Below are 16745 nucleotides of genomic sequence, written 5' to 3'. Positions count from 1 at the left end.
ATGCCCACTGACAAAGGAGCAGTGCTGCTGCGACCCCTTCCTCGTCAGGTTCTCTTTCTTCCCAACTTCATCTAGCAATGACCAGGCGGTCATTTTTATGCACAACTTTATGTGGGGCTCTGGTATGTCTATGGTACAAAAATGTACAGCACTTGATCCCAAAGCCCTCAGAGCAGGAAGGGCACAGTGCCCCGGCCAGGCTTCTTAGTGGAAAGTGTGGTCCTTGAGGTAGAGTACAGGGGTGGGGTAGTGACCAGCACTCTTGGGGAGAGATTTCCTCCGGGAGAAATGCCAGAGGTCCTGAGTGTTCCTCACACCTCTCTGAAAAGAAAGGAGGTGAGTGTTAGGCAAAGTAGATGTGGGCTGAAGAGTGAGGCTAAGTACCCCCTTGCCATGGCCCCTGCTCCGGTATTGCCCTCCTTCTATACTCTGTCCCGACCGACGTCTCTGGGACCCCTCTCACTCCATACTGGCTTCTCCACCTCCTCCCAGGCCACCCTCCCTTCTGCACTTACGATGTGGACAGGGGGGTGTCCAGCTGTATGATGCGGGGCCCGCGCATTCTCTGCAGTTGGACCCGGGTCAGCTTCGGAGGCTTGCTGTTCCTCCCAGGCTCCGGGACGCCCTCAATCCTTTGGCTGGCCAGTTCTTCCCGGATCTCTCTGAGCATGTCCTCAGCCCGGAGAGGGTGGGGGGAGGGGGTGCAGTCAGGTCTCAGGAAGAGGGGCCCCTCTTCCTCATCCCCTGAGGACTCCCAGGGGCTTTCCCCAGCAGAGTCAGAGTGGGTCGGGGATGGGGCGAGCTGTCCCCGAAGTCGGGCCCTTTGCAGCGTTTCTGCTACCACATTCCCGACTACGGAGGTCTCATCTTCCTCCTCAGACCAGGTAGGTGGGTCTCTCCTGGGAAGGGTGCTTCCTCTCCAGATACCTTCCTCTGGCAGTTCAGGGGCGCTTCGGCGCTGGGGAGCTTGGGGGTTAGGAGGCTGAGGCCGTAAAGGAACATCTTGGAGGTCCAGGGTGGAGAAGGTGAGGCGAGGGTCACGCCGCAGGGCCTGTGGGCGTAGACGGCTCACAGAGTGGGGCCCCTTGGGGGAGTCTGGGATCAGGGTCCCGTAGCCAGAGTCTGAAGTATCATCTGGTCCCAACGGAGACTCCTCATCTGTGTCTACTGTCACCACCAGCTGGGGGATGATGGTTGAGAACTCAGAAGTCCTGCAATTGATAGTAATAGTAAATGATCAGAGTCCAGTGCTGAGGGATCAAGTTCAAGTTCAGGAAATTTCCCTTGATCCTTCTATCCAGAAATGGCTCCTCCTCCAAACTTACTTTGGTGTCACCTTTACACTGCATGATTAGTTTCTCATCTTGCTGCCTAGACTGTAAGTTCCTAAGGCATTTTAGCCACAGCACTTGGGCCAGGACTTTGTATCAAGCAGGTGCTCAGGTATTTGCTGAAAGGTTCCTGAGCTCCCCTGAGGTGATCCTTCAGTGATGGATCTTTTTTCTCCTTAACCACGCTGCTGAACAGCTGTGTTACTGTGAATGAACCTGGGGATCTGGACTCACTGGATCCTTGCAGCTGCGACATTCTGCAAATCCACACTGGCTTTCACTCTCCATCCCCGGCCTGGGGAGCCTGCTCCTCTCAAGGAGCTTACATCTCTTGTCTGTTTCCTTCACCCTGGCAACTGTTGACTGGTGCCAACCTGTTCTATTCCGACCCGTAGCCTGGGTTCCTCTATTCCCAATGTCCCCAGAAGCTCTGTTGCCATTTCTCTGCTCTGTGGGTTCCTGTCTTCTCCCTGCCTGCAGCCCCACTGCTTTGAGAGACTTGTGGTCCCTGGGGGTCTTACCTCCCCTCTGCGCTGCTCTGAGAGCCTTCCGGGGAAGGTGAGGAGGGCCTGGTGCCTGGGGCCTCCTGCTCCTGGTCCCGATAGAGAGCCAGGAGCTCCCTCTTCTGTTGGACATACTCTTCTGTCTTCAGCCTTTGCAGGGTGACCTGGGGTGGGCATAGTTTCATTAAGAGCTCTCATTTATTCAGACTTGCTGTACGCCATGCATGTGCTAAGTGTTTTACATAATTTCATTTAATCTCCACAGCTTCTGAACAGATTATCAAGCTTATGAGGCAGATATTATTTGTTACTCCTACTTTAATAGGGAAAAATGAATACTTGGGATAAGTAACTGCCAAGGTCATGAAGCAAAAGACAGTGGGATGGAGCTAGGATTTGAACTCTCGAGCTGGCTCTGGGGGTGGGTGGGGTGAACAGAAGGCCCCTTTCCTGCTTGTGTGGTTCTTCCTGCTTTTCATGTCCCCTTGGCAAACCATCTATCCAATCTGTTCTCTCCTTCAGGAAGCCCTCCCTGATAGATAGTGATGGTGGTAGAAGTGTTCTCAATAGTGATGGGCCCTCAAGTTACCCCTTCTTCTGCCACCAGGAGGGCAGGGTCAGGCTTTGTCCTTTGCTGTCCTTCAGAGATGAAAGCAAGACCTTCCCGAGAGGAATGGAGAGAGGATACACTGTTATTTTCTGTCTTCTTCCCTCACAGGCGTCCTCAGAATAAAATAGTGACATCTGAGAAGCACCTTACAGGGCGCCTCCACATGCATGTGATCATTTGATACATACCATCACCCTGTAGTTGGAAAGCATGTATATTAGCCCATTTTTACAGATGAGAGGACAGGATTTAGAGAGACACAGGGACTTGCTCATGGTCCCACGAGAAGGAAAGCGTAACTGGGACTGGGCCTTCTCTTTGAGTCCTGGTTCAGGAACTACATTGACTTTGAAGGGCAGCCTTAAAGGGTAGAGTTGCTAAAGGACATTTGCTTGGGGAGGGGGAGGAAAGGCACAGAGAGGCTGAAGGCAGAGGCTGGGCCAAAGGGAGGCAGCTCTGGGCAGTGCTGATACCAGTACTCACTGGTATGGCCATATCATTGTTAAAATATTGGAGTACTTCCATGCTGGTAAGCAAAGGGCTGCTGTCCAAGCCTCCTGCCTCCCTATCCTAGGACTGCCCTATCCTTCAAGATCCAGCGATAACATGTGGCACAGGAGGGGACCTGTAGCGCATTCCCCACCCCCCAAGATGCTCCACTCTGATTGGATGATGGCCAGGCCATACTGGTTGTTAAATATTTTGATTATCTTCCCAGCTTAGGTATCTGAACCAGCAACTCTTGGACACCTGGACCTTCCCAAAGCCTCTCCAGAAACACAGGGGGTAGCTTGGGTCAGGACAATAGACAGGTTGGAGAAATGGATGAATAGGGATAGGAAAATAACATCAGGTTTATATTGCAAGTTTCCTTTCTCTGGCTCTCCAGTCTCTCAGTCTCATAAGTGACAAAGCACTGCAAAGATTCCTAACAGTTTCATGAGACTAGTCAGTTGACCAAAGCAAAGCATGATGGTACCTGGGTTCAGAGAACCAGCACACCAGGGCCAGGTCCTATGACCTCCTCCTTCATCTCCAGTGTGGGATGGAACAAGAAAGTGGTGGGCGGGGTTGTTCTTGGGGCCTGGGTGGAACTGGAGCAGCTTGCATGTTGGGCTGAGATGCCATGCCCTTGGCCCTACATGATCCAAGTTCAATGGAGTGTTTGGGAAGTCCAGTATAGGATGGTGTGTAGAAGGAAAGAACTGGGAGGAAGGGGTGGGGTTTGCAAGGAAAATCTAATACAAATATCTCCACTAAACTTGCCCCTGGCCCAACCCTAGGAAAAAGCAGGGAGGGAGGGGACTTGAGGCCTCAGAGAATGGGGCTGTTTGAGGTTCCCCCCAGACACCCCAAAGCCTTTCCAGCAACCCTGAGAGGATCTTCTCAGCATGGGGAAAAGAAGAGTCAAGTTGGGAAGGGAAGAGGAAATTGGTGCCTGAGCCAAAATGTGGCTCCTCCACACAGCTGAGAAGAGGAAAGGAGGTCTCCCCCCCACCCCCCCACAGCAGGATTCTTCTTTCTTTGCCCTGGTGGAGGACATAAGCCTTCACAGGAAACGCCTCTTCTCCCCACTGCCTCTGGGGTTGCTCCTAGATTCATCTGCTCCTCCCAAAGTTCCCCAAGTGGACAGATCTCCAAAGTGCCCACAAACTCTGAGCAGCAGCTGTGAGGTCTTTCCCTAGTCAACACCCAGTCCTGCCCAGGCGCCACTGACCACCTCTTTCTTCTAATGATAATAACTAACATTTATGGAGCGCCCATTAAATGCTGGGCCTCATGCCAAGCAGCAACAATAATTGTCCCATCTCTTCTGAATGATAGTGCCACTATCACTGCCATTTCCCAGATGGGGACTGGGCTTGGAGAGATGACATAACCCCTGCAAGAACACAGATAACAGGTGAGAGCTGGACTCTGGCTACTACCTCAGTTGCCTGCTTCAGCCTCCCTCTGTTCATTTTTGGACCTCTGTCTCTGACAGCTTTTTCTGTTCCTGTCACTGGTTCCTTTTTCCTCTTCCTAGTCTCTAATCATGGGCATTTCAGGATTTAGTCTGTCTTCCCTAGAGAAGCTAATTGTTTTTTTCTAAAAGTTTAAGCTGTCCTGGCTAGACCTGAAGGGGATAAATCTACACCTACATTTCTGTGAGGGGAAGGCAGCAATAGTCCCATCCTTGGGTGGTTGCTCTATCAAGGGGGTCAATAGGTATTCCACTGCCCTTATCAGTTTACAAAGACTGATGGCAACAGAGAGCAGGTTTTTTTTTTTGTTTGTTTGTTTTTTGTTTTTTTAAAGAATTTGGTGTGAAACAATAGCAGGACAAACTAATTTCAGTTCCAGTGTTCTTTGTTTTGCTAAGGGAGGCCAGGGAACTTGTGCACAGCTTGGTTATGTATCAGAAGTGACCTCCTTTCCTCTGTTAGCCAAGAGTGAGACTGTCAGAGGTAAATTAGTTTGAATAAAATCCCAATAGTTTGTACTGGTCCCTTGGGGGTTCTAAAGGGAGGTGGTGGTGGGGGGGAGGGTGTCATCTTGGGACTAGGAACCAAAGGAAAAAGAGAAAGTTCTGACAGTGGGGTGGTGAAGGAAAGGGCCTCCAGTAAGGGCCCCCCACCTGGTGCCCTGAGGAGCCTTGTGGCTTGTTTAAGTATTTAAGGAAGTGGCAGTCCTACAGGGCTGAAAGACACAAGATCTGTCTTTCATTCTTATTTCATGTCTTTTTTTAAATGGCAAAATCCTGATATTGACTTTTTACTCTCCTAATTTATAGCTTTTAATACACTATTAAAACAGAGACTAAGTTCTGGATTTCCTTTTCCTTTCTTTACTTTTTTTTTTTTTTTTAATTTCTGAGAGAGAGACAGTATGAGCAGGGGAAGGGCAGAGAGAGAGGGAGACACGGAATCTGAAGCAGGCTCCAGGCTCTGAGCTGTCAGCACAGAGCCCGATGCAGGGCTCGAACCCACAAACCGTGAGATCATGACCTGAGCTGAAGTCGGACCCTTAACCAACTGAGCCACCCAGGTGCCTCTGGATTTCCTTTTCTTAAATAAGCTCTCCACATTATGACATGATAGTATAGATAAGATTGCAGGAAGAGTGCTTAAAATTATTTAAAGAACAAGACTATTTTCACACATTTTCAAAAGTTCCAGAAGCCCTAATTACCTAATGTGCCAGTGACAAATCATTATTATCTATTCATTTAAGCAAGTCCTATGAGAACCACTAATGTGATTTAAACTGGAAAAGTAATGAGGTTGTTGTATTCTTTAGAAATAGTCTACATTAAGATTTCTTTCTTTGTTCAAAATGCTTTTTTTTGGTAATTGAGGTATAATTGACATATTACATTATCTTCAGGTGTGCAGGGTAATGATTCAACATTTGTATATATTATGAAATAATCACTTCAGTAAGTCCAGTTAACATTGTTACCATACGTTTTACGAAACAATTTTTTTCTCTTCTGTTAACTAACAACTTTTAAGATCTACTCTCTTAGCAACTTTCATAGTTCATCCTGTGTACCCACCTGAACCCCAGGACCCAGTTTCCATACTTTCCAGAAGTCCTAAGATGTCTCCACTTGGCTATCCCCCACTATATCATTTTCAAAGTTCTTCTGTTTAAAACTGAATACTACCCTAGACCCACCCCTCCCAGGAAGCAACAACTAACCCAACAGGTTTCTCTCTTTGTATTGATTTCATTTCACTCAGAGGGAGCTGCCAAAGCTGTCTTTCAAAGGGGGAAATCATCCATTGGAAATCATCCTTTGTCCTCCCTAACCTGTAACCTGCATTAGGGAGCATTTACGTAGAGCTGGTGGCATGCTACCTGCTTAATCAGAATGATTTCTTTGGCTCTTTTCTTTGAGGCAAGGACTGCCATTATTTATGTCCATTTTTTAGGTGAAGAAATAGAAGCTCAGGGGACCACATAACTCACCTAAGGCCACCCAGCCTAGGAAGAGGTAGAACTGGTGTCTGAACCTGGATTTTCTTGCATTCAGTATAGGTTTTTAATCACAGTCTCCCTAATGCTCACCTTTCTCTTCCTTCTTCTTCAGCTCCTTTCTCTAACATTCCCTCCCCATGTCCCCCCTTTCTTGCAATATGTCCCTAAGAACATGACACTAAACCTCAATATTTCCCACCCAAACTAGTACAGTAAATCTCCTGCCACCAATCTCTCCCTCCTCCAGCCCACTTATCACACTGTCAGCTGTCAATTCAAGATAAACACATTGATTTCACCATGGCATTCCCTTGCTCACGAATCTATGGTGGCTCTCTCTTGTCAACCCAATTCAATTCAACCTTGTCCCATCTACCCTCTTCAGTAGCTCTTGAGGTCCTGTAGAACCTGGCCTCTCGTCACTTGCTCACACAAACCCTGGCTCAGACTTAGACATGGTCACTGTTCCTAAAATAATCTAACCCAATTGCTCCCTTGATTCTTCTGCTCATGGTTTTCCCCATCTTTAAAAGACCAATTCAAATCTTTACTCTTTGGCCACTCTGCTCCTATGGTGGATTGACTAGTGGCCCCAGAAAGATATATCTAGGTCCTCACCCCCAGAACTTGTAAATGTGACTTTATTTTCAGATGTGCAAAGATCTTCAGTTAAGGATCTTGAGATGAGATCATCCTGGATTTAGGGTGGGCTTTAAATCTAATGACTGGTGTCTGTATAAGAGACAGGAGAGGGAGATTTGTACAGAGAGACACACAGAGAGGAAGGCCACATGAAGACAGAAGCAGAGATTAGAGTGAGGCAGTCATGAGCTAAGGAACACCTGAAGCTACCAGAAGCTGGAAGAGGCAACCAACCTCTGGCTTACGGAGATGTGGGAGAATATGTTTCTATTGCTTTAAGCTATTAAGTTTATGGTAACCAGTACAGCTCCATTTGGACTTTTGAATTCCTCTAGCTTTTAACACATAAATCTTTCCTGTTAAACACCTTCTTTCAATCCTTGTCATCTATGGGACAGAGTTCCTTAGTGTAGCATCCAGTAGTAGACATGATCTGGTAGTACCTAGCCCCTAGCCTCTCTGCCACCATGCCTGCCCTTGGACTTTATGTCCTGGTAATATCAACTATTAGGCCAGTGGTTCTCTCAACACACAGTTTCACGTTTCCCACATCTGCACAATCTGCTTCTCCATTTGGACTACATTTACTTCCCATCCTTGCCCTCATGAACTCACCCCCCCCAGTCAGTGCTCAGACAATAGCCTCTCCGTGAAGGTATCTCAGCAGACTTCCCCTTTTCCCATCAGCCCACCAGACGGAATGAATTACTCCCTTCTCGGTCATAGTTCCATTCTGTGTACATGTTTCTATTATTTGCATATTAATTTGCCTAGCTACGCTGCAGTGCATATCCCAAGGGGAGGAGTGGCGTTTTATTCTTTTCTGATTCCCTAGCACCCAGCTAGGGCCTGCACCCAGCAAGTGCTCCGTTAATGCCGAATGGAAGATGAAGTTCAGAAGATCATGGTTTCCGGGTAAAAAAGCCTTTAGGGGATGCTGTCTTGGGCTCTCCCAGTGACTAGCACAGTAGCTGGCCAAAGGCTTCCTTTCATGCTCTTGTGGATGGTCAAGACTATGTCTCCCTCTGGAGGGCCTGAACCAGGCTGAACCTGCACCCACCCCAGCCTCTTTCTCTTCCTCCTCCCTCTTGTGCTCCCGTTTCTGACCTCTGAGGGACCCCCCCCCGCCGCCCCGGCTTTCACATACCTGCGCCTGCTGGGTCTTCTCTAGCCACCGGGCGCAGTCTGTAGCATTGGGACAGTGCACAGTGAGGGCACTCGAGACACACTGGAATTCAGTGAGATGGATCACCAGGAAGCTGTCTGGGTGGAGGAGAAGGTCTGCTAAAGGGCTGGACCATATTTGATCCCTACCCTGACTGCTCCTTCCCCTTGCCAAGAGCAAAGGAGAAGGGAAAGGTCCCCGCAGGACAGACGTACTAGGGTCTCGGAGTGGTCGGCACACAAGCCTCTCCAGCATGAGTGGGGGACGAATGATCTTGGCTCTGTCTGCCTTGCGTTGGGGCTTGGTCACCAGCAGCACGTCAGAGAAGAGGAACAGGTGCACGTCCAGCTGGGAGGCGTGTGGAGGAGAAAGAGACAAGGTGTCAGCTGGAGTAAGGGAAGGGTGGGACACGGGGCGGGGCTCCTGCACAGTGTGCGTGCATGGGCGCACACGTGCACCAGGGACAGGTACACAACCGTGGAATGCGAGAGCTGGAAGGGGTGTCACTTTGGTCCCACCTTCTGCTTTATAGGCTGACTCAGGGGCATACAAACCACCAGAGCTTAGCCACACACAGACACACAAACATCTCTTTGCCCATTTCCAGTTTTTCTGACTCTGATCCTGTCTCCTGGCATCCCTCCCTTCTCTTCAGTCTACCTTCCATCTTCTCCAGTCTTCCCCATAGCCCCTCACCTTCCCTTCTCGCCCCTCCTTCACTCGCACGGGCCCCTCCAGCAGGAGCTGCCTGGTGTGTTCAGGAGCAACCCCCAGCACGGGCGACATCAGGTCCAGGGTGCAGAATGGACGCAGGTTCTGAGGGACACAGGGCGGAGAGGGTAAACAGGGTTGGGCAGGGCTGCCTCCCCCTCCCAGCCACTGTGGTTCTTTGTTCTGTCACCAGCGCCTTCTCTTCTCATCCTTACCTTCTTAGAGGGGGAGGAAGAATCCAGTAATTTCATTCTTTAGAACTCTGACCCTTAGACCCTCCTCATGGGGAAGGAATAGCGGGCACAGGCCCTCTGCGCCACCTCTGCCCCTTAGCCCCCAGGCCTCTGCTTCATCTTTTTCCCTGGGGACCTTGCTTTTGCTGAGCCCCCTAACCCCCTGCCCTCCCTTACCTTCTCCACCTCCTCACTGGAAGGCTCCAGCACTTCGTAGGGCCCAATGCGTTGGGCTGCAGCCACCAAGCTCTCCTGCTCTTCCCCTTGGCGCACCTGTTTATTGATGTATCGCAGGAATGACTCCACAGCAGCAATCTAGGTGATGGGCGGGGTGTGGAAGAAGGACAGCTCAGCTCCTTACCCTGTACATCTCACCCCATCAATGACAATGCAAGTGGCCAGTTGGTGCCACACTGCTACATACATATGAGGGAAGAGACCCTTAAGAGCCTGAAGAGCTCCTAGGGGCGCCTGGGTGGCTCAGTCGGTTGAGCATCCGACTTTGGCTCAGGTCATGATCTCATGGTTCGTGGGTTCGAGCCCTGCGTTGGGTTCTGTGCTGACAGCTGGCTCAGAGCCTGGGGCCTGTCTTTGGATTCTGTGACTACCTCTCTCTCTGACCCTCCCCTACTCACGCTGTCTCTCTCTCTCTCTCAAAAATAAATAAAACATTAAAAAAAAAAAAAGGGCCTTAAGAGCTCCTGGAAGTCAGTTCCCACACACCAGCCCCCAGCTCCCGAGGGCATGACCCTGTCAGGCCACCTACCATGGCACTCAGGCCCTCTTGGGCACGTGCCTCAGGGCTCCTCTTCAGCACAGCCTGGAGCAGCAGTGGGTACTTGGTGATGCGCTGGTGGGGCTTGATGAGCAGGTCACCCAGCATCTGCCTCCCGGAGCGCTTGTGCTTCTCACACCACTGCCAGTAGAGGAGGGCAGGGGGTCAGAAGTCTGAGGGCCCCTGCTGCCCCTTTCTAGCACTGGACTCAGCTAGATCCGGAGACAGGGATGATCAGGTGGTCCAAGGTCTACCCAGCCGCCCTCCCAGGAGCCCTCTCTCCCACCTGCACAAAGGAATTGAAGAGAGGGTTGTTGTCTTGCTGCTCCCGGGCATAAGCCATGGTCCGCTTCACTTGCAGGCAGTACTGGACATAGGGCTGGAATCTCTGGCTGAACTGAGGGACAGATACGGGCAGGCAGGGGACGGTCGTGAAATACAGGATCCAGCAGCAGAGCACGGGGAGCATGGATGGGGGAGGGAGCCTCCTACTGACCCTTAGTCCAGCTCATGCCAGTCCCTACCCTCCATGATGCCCTCCCCCATGACCGCCAGCCCTTCCCTCTGGGCTCCAGGGAGAAACTGAGGCCCCGGGAGGCAGACCCACGGCCGCTCTCTGATCTCCCATGCACAGCCCCTGCTGTACCCTGCTGCTCTGGATGGACTCTCCCATCATCAATAATTCAGCTGGAATGTTTTCAGGACGCGGCAGCTCCCGTTTCACATAGGTGGTGGGTAGTGACCTGAGGCTTGCCCTATTCCTGTGGAACGGGTTGTCAATGGCTCCCAGGAGACTGTCCCCCCACCTTGTCCCCCATTCCAGCTCTGCAAGGCCCACATTTTCCTGGTTGGGTAAAACTGTGGAAGAAAGTCTGACCCCAGGCCTCTGGCTTTCTTGCATTTCTCCATGCTCTGGGTGCCCTGTGGCCTTTTACACACCCTCCCCCAGTTGCCTAGGGGACGCCTTGCTTCGGCCCCATTCTTCTCGCAGCTGTTTATCAAAGGCTCTCCGGCCAAGAAGTAAGATTTTATAGTTAAGAGATTTGGTGGAACCCTTCCCTGAGGTAGCTGCATTTCATTTCAAAAGAGTCACCAAAAGACCAAAGAGCTTTTGAGACAGAGGTGGTACCTGTGGAATGAAGGGCAGGAGGTGAGGTGATATTCTGGGGGTGGGGGGGGTCCCCTCAGACTCTCTCAACTCACAGATGGGTTTGAGCGGCCCAGGCAGGCCCTGTGGGCAGGTCCTCTCTGGGCTCTCCCAGGCCTGCCCAGCCAGACGGGGCCCTTCGCCATGCCTCACCGTCAAGAAGCCATCTTGCAGGCTGACAGGGTCCAGAGGCTGGCCTGAGGCTCGAGCCTCCCTCAGGGTGGGCCCCAGCACCTCCTCCCAAAATTTCTTGTGGACTCGAATCAGGCTGGGGACATTTCCAAACAGGGTCTCGGCTGAAACCTGGAAGAGGGAGCAGAGCTTAGCCACAAGCCTTGGCAAGTGGCAGCACGGGCAGTGGACACGTGAGGAACCATAAGCTTGGATGAAACTTGCAGGGGAGCTGAGAGATCTGAGGGGCTGCGGCTTTCCCTTTTACCTCTGTGGCACGCTGGCTCTGCTGTGCTGAGCACCGGAAAAGAGCAGAGGCCAGCCTGCTTGGGGTCAAGAGCAGGAAGGGAGGGAGGAGGGAGGGCAGGGGGTGTTCTAGAAAACAGGTCCATGGGAATTAGGTCACAGCAGCCTGTGGGGCTCTCTGGGAGCCCACTCCCACTCTGTGGGCTCAGGGCTTGGGGTGTGGTGGGTCCTCCAGAGCGCCCACTCACCTCGGTCAGGAGCCCTACTCGCTGCAAGTTCAGCAGGCCGGCGGCCAGGAGCTGGATTCAGGGAAAGACAAGGGTCTCAGCACCTGATCTCTACCTCTTGGGACCCCAGCCTAGCCCTCTGATGTGTCTCTATGCTCAGATTTACCACGATTAACCTGCTTCCCAAGATCCCAGGCAGGTGTCCAATGAGGGGGATATCTTGCTTGCCTGTCCCCACCACCTTCCCCCCACCCCCTGCCATGGTCCTCCCTTTTTGGCCTGGAGGAATGGGGGATAATGCAAGGGAGATGGGTAAATGGCTGAGGTGGGGGCCTGGGCTGGAGCTGGGGGCAGCTCACATCAGTCATGATCTTGAGCTTCCGAACATAGGTCAGCTCAGTGGTCAGCAGCTCCCACAGTGCTTCCTGTTGGTGGCAAAGCCCCCGGCTCATCTCCTGGAGTGGGGACAGCGCTCGTTCAGTTGGGGAATGATGACAAGAACAGCAGCTGTTATTTGTTCAATGCTACTAGATCTACTTTGTAGATGACCTTTTAGTCCTCAAGTGTATAGGTGGTATTATCCCCATTTGACAGATGAACCAACTGAGGCTCAGAGAGATTTAGAGTCTCGAGCAAGGTCTCACTAGTATGTGGTAGACCCAGGAGTAGAACCCAGAACAAGATGTCTCCAAACGCTTTCCCTTCCCCACGTGACCCCACTTTCCAAGGCCTTTTCCTCTTCTAGGGCAGAGGAGGTATGTATGTGTACGTCTGTGACACCACAGGGCCTACCTTGTGTCCAGGCACCAGCTCCTTCCAGGACTTCTCAATGCCAAGGCCATTGTCACTACCCTCTCCTATCTCCCAGTGCCGACGGTCCTCAGGGGGCAGGCGGGGCATCCCAAACATGCTGAATGTATGCAGCCTCATCTCCAGTTGTCGGGCCTTGGTGACTTCCTGGGAGAGCCGAGAAGGGAACCAGTCCTGGCCATGTCCTGGGCACCCAGACGCCCGGCCTGGGGAGGGCTATGTGCACGCATGTGCACAGGCACGTGTGTGTTTGTGTCTGAGAATGGGACAAGTGCAAGCAGCACTGTGAGTGGGGACACAGAGGCCTGGGGGTCACAGCTGACCCTGGCTGGTGAAAGAGCATTGCTGGAACACGGATGGAGACGCACCTTGGTTTGCAGAAAGGTGCCTGATGGAGGGGTCTGACCTAGGCCCTCTGACCGGAAGGATACTTTGTAGGGCTCTTCTGAGGCAGAAACCCTGCAGAGGGACCGCAGGTGGAGACCAGATGGGACTAGGGAACCAGTGGTCTCTGGCAACATTGACATTTGCCTCTAAAATGGACATTTTTAAGAGGCAGCATGGCTTGGAGATGCACCTTCGGTAGGGTCTCTGGACAGAACCGAACCCACTTCTCTGGCCATGCTCTTGGCCCTGACCATCTGCAGAGGCTGTGAGCATGGGGCTGGGAGAAGAGAGGCCCCTTACCTTGAGTTTGGGGGAGTGTGGGGGGACAGCCCCTAAAAGGCCTCCATGCCTCTTCTCATGCTCTGGCTCTCGCAGCTTTAGGGGAGACAGGCCTCGGACTTGGCTGGAGCCCTTGGCAAAGGGGACATAGCCTTGGAGGCGTCGGTGCCCGGGATACTGGTGGAGGAGGAACAGGGTAAGTTCTTAGAGGGCCCTCCCTTTTCCCAGAAGTCCTGGAGTGGTACTGGGGGGCCGGGCTTGCCTCCAGATGGTGTCCCCTACCGCTGCAGTGGGGTGGGGAGGAGGGCTCACCTTGCCCCTCAAACCAGTTTGAGGTGAGCCACTCCTGCCCTGAGTCACAGCAGCTGCTGCCAGGGAGGCTGAGCGGAGCTGGGCAGGGGCATGCCAACTTGGTTCCCCCAGTGGGCCCAGGGGCAGAAGTGGGGGCCCCCGCTAGAGCAGGCGCACAGGTACCTACACGCCTGGGCTCTGGTGTGTGTGTCCCCCAGGGATCTGCCCACTTACAGGCGCGCTTCCTGGACCCGGGGCTTGCATGCACAGCGCAGCGCGCACTGCATTCTGGGTCCCTCGCGGCTTCCCTCACACGTGGGGATGAGGGAACACACATGTGCGGCCTCCTCCCCAGGGGCATGCAGCCCGTGTCCTTTCCAGCTGGGAGTGGCTGCCCTTCTGCATGTGAGATTGAGATGGAGTGGCCACAAGTCTCCTCCCCGGCAGGCCTGGTCACATTCCTTGATCTGCCTGTGGCCTGACTGACACCGCAAACTTCCTAGTCTCCCTTCCTGCCCTCAGCTGGGAGAGTCCCCAGCCATCCTCCCTGTCTCCCAGGGCCAAATCCTCTTCCAGTACGGCAGGGGATACCCCAGCTGGAAGCAGAACTGTTCTCAAGGTAAAGGGTAGCTTGGAGGCTGAGGGAAAGACTGCTTGGCCTCTACATTCCTTTTCTTGGTCAGGATTTGAGGCAGGCCAGGAGGGAGGAACGTGGTGAAGCCCAGGGAGGCCCCCGCACCCCTCCCTGCTTGCAGAGTAGGGACACCCAGAACCTTTGCTCTTCCTTCACTGCTGACTCAGAGGGAGCTGGTCTCAGGGAGCCCACAGGCTCCTCCCAGGTAGAGGTGGGGGTCTGGGAGGCACCAACCCTAAGGGTGGATACATGCCACTCCCCGCCGGCCCCCCCCCCCCATGCCTCAGACCTGTCTAACAGCACCTCTTCTGAGGACCTGGCTTCCCCTGGCTCTTTGCCTCAACTGCCGCATCTGCCTGGGATGGGTGTGGAGTCCTGAGAGCCTGGCCCAACCCTGCCCTCCTCTCCCTCACAAGCCAAGAAAGAAGGTAGGGGTGAGGGATAGGACTAGAGCAGCCCATGAGCCTACAAGACTTGAAAGCCTTGGTATCCTCCTTCTGCCCCACCCAGGTCACTTTGGGGGCAGCCTGGGCTCACCGGCACGGGGCCACCTCGGGGATAGAGACTGCCAGCAGAACTCTGGGTGGTGGCCCGATGCCGGCCCCCGTAAGTCTCAATGCGGGAGGCCACAAGTCCTTGGAGGGGACCCTCATCTGGAAGAGCAAACGTCTGCATCTCTTCTCTCCTGGGTCACCTCGGAAGGGTCATAGCTTCAATGTCCAGGAGAAAAGGGTCCCCTGAGGCTGCACGGAGAAAACAGAGAAATGGGAAGGTCAGCCTTGATCAGTCGGTGGTGCCAGGATGGAGATCAAGGGAGGGAGGAGGGAAAGATGATGGAGTGGGGGAGGAAGGAACAAGAGCTTGTCACTTACTGGGGGAGCCTAGCTGCCCATCCGTGACCTGGTGGAGTTGGGTATGAGCCCACATGCTGGGTGGAAGGTCCCTTGGAGCTACGTCTCCTCCTTCACATGTATGCACATTTGGGGTACAGGCTTCCTCACCTGCCTCAAAGGACGCTGTAGTCCTGAGTGGCTGGGAGCAAGGGCCATAGGCAGGTGCCCAGGCTTCCTGGATGTCCCCTTCCTGGGGGGGTATTTCCTTTGCACTTAGCCACCACCCCCAGCCTAGGAAAGAGCTTCAGGTGGGACATGGGTTGGGGGGCACTGAACACTGAACCACCTGCCTCCTGTCTTTGCACAGCCTGAAAACTAAGAATGCTTTTCACATGTTTAAATGGTCAGGAAAAAAAAAAATCAAAAGAAGACTAATATTCCAGAACACAAAATTCAAATCTCAGGGTCCCTAAATAAAGTTTAGTGGAACACAGCCACATTTACTCCCTTCCAAATGTCTACCACTGCTTTCCTGCTAGTCGTGACAGGGACCGTTCCTACGGGCTTCAAGTCTGAAATGCTTACTCTCCGGCCCTTCATTCAAAGTTTGCCCATCCCCCACCTGGACCCTCCTGGCCACAGACAGGGAGGTGAGGGAGGACAGCGAGGAGACCTCCGGCCTTAGAGACAGAGCCAAGGGGCAGGAGGGTATGTTTGGTGCTCCCCAGCCTCTGGGAACGCCTCCACAGAGCCGAGCCGGAGCCAGGTGGGGGCTTCATCCCTTCCCCCTAAACCTGGAGAGAGGACCCACCCTTTGAGTGGGCAGGGCCTGGAGAGAAGGCCTTCTAAGTAGCGGCTTGTACCTCTCCAGATGGGCCTGAGGCCCCGGCCCGCTCAGAGGGCCCGCTCCTTAACTTTTCTCTGATTTATGATCAATGGAGGAAAAAGTTCATTGTCTTCCAGGACCCTTCCCAACAATCCTCTCTTCAAGGGCTGCCTCTCTCTCTCTCTCTCTCTCTCTCTCTCTCTCTCTCCCTACCCCTTATCGGGCTCTGACGCCGGCTTCCCTTCCGCTCTCGCCCCCGCGCCCCCGCCCTCGGCCCCGCTGCCCCCAGCCCGCCCCGCCCCCGTCCTCCCCTACTCGCAGCAGCTCACCTGTGCTCGCAGGTGTCCCGCGCTGTCGGCCCCCGCCTCCGGGGCTCCCAGTCGCCGACGGCTGCCCCGGCAATGCCAACCCCGCTGCCAGGCCTGGGTCTGGGACCGAGCGGCCCGCGGGACCGGGGCAGCACAGGGCCGGGAGTGAAGGTGGAGGGAGAGGGGCGGGGACGCGGGCTGGCACCGCCCTCTCACCGCGGGCTCCGGACCGGCTGTGCCGCGCGGGCGCCCGCGGGGCCCTGGAGACAGAGGGTGTCGTGCCAGGGACGCAGCCACCACTCTCCGCGGGCAAGGAGAGCTCACTGCGCAGCACCCTCCTCCCCTCCCTGCTTCTCACCTGAACTCACCTGCTACCTGGCCGGTACGCGACGCCTGGAACCGCGCGCCACCCTCCGGCCCTCCTCTCCCGGCCAGAGTAATGAGGCATAAATACGAGGCTGGGCGTTGCGGGAGGCGGCGGTGAGGGTAATGACCGTAGTGATCTATGGCGCCCACCTCGCTTCCAGGTGCAGTGAGTAGCCGGACAAAGCCTCCTCCCCCAGCCTCGTCTTCCTCCCTTAACTGGGCAGGGGAGTGGGACTGCCAGTAGAAGGGGTACAGGGGCCCTGGTTCTCCGGCTGAGTCCAAAGTGT

General features: G+C 53.9%; 1 protein-coding gene across 1 annotated transcript; it reads right to left on the bottom strand.

Annotated features, from left to right (window-relative positions):
* Nucleotides 1-104: 104 nt before the first annotated feature.
* On the bottom strand, nt 105-14800 carry PLEKHG6 (pleckstrin homology and RhoGEF domain containing G6). Its single transcript, XM_039218399.1, has 15 exons — nt 14663-14800; nt 13222-13377; nt 12517-12681; nt 12084-12179; nt 11746-11796; nt 11234-11383; nt 10220-10330; nt 9925-10074; nt 9336-9473; nt 8911-9030; nt 8430-8562; nt 8197-8312; nt 1853-1998; nt 516-1211; nt 105-321 (listed from the first exon to the last, which is right to left on the bottom strand). The coding sequence occupies exons 1-15, from the start codon at nt 14798-14800 to the stop codon at nt 312-314; spliced, it is 2376 nt and encodes a 791-aa protein (XP_039074330.1). The 3' UTR covers nt 105-311.
* Nucleotides 14801-16745: the final 1945 nt, after the last annotated feature.

Source organism: Hyaena hyaena, unplaced genomic scaffold, assembly GCF_003009895.1.
Source record: "Hyaena hyaena isolate Hyena2069 unplaced genomic scaffold, ASM300989v1 scaffold_760, whole genome shotgun sequence".
NCBI lineage: Eukaryota > Metazoa > Chordata > Mammalia > Carnivora > Hyaenidae > Hyaena > Hyaena hyaena.
Note: the sequence above shows the minus strand (reverse complement) of the source record. Positions and strands in the feature narration are given on the sequence as shown.

Bases quoted from the DNA above. Each gene is read 5' to 3' on its own strand.
- PLEKHG6 (XM_039218399.1), bottom strand. From the start codon at position 14,800: ATGCAGACGTTTGCTCTTCCAGATGAGGGTCCCCTCCAAGGACTTGTG. The intron at 11,797-12,083 runs GTGAGCTGCCCC...CCCTGAATCCAG, and splicing joins AGCTCAAGATCATGACTGAT to CTCCTGGCCGCCGGCCTGCT. The intron at 10,075-10,219 runs GTGGGAGAGAGG...CTCTACTGGCAG, and splicing joins TCTTCAATTCCTTTGTGCAG to TGGTGTGAGAAGCACAAGCG.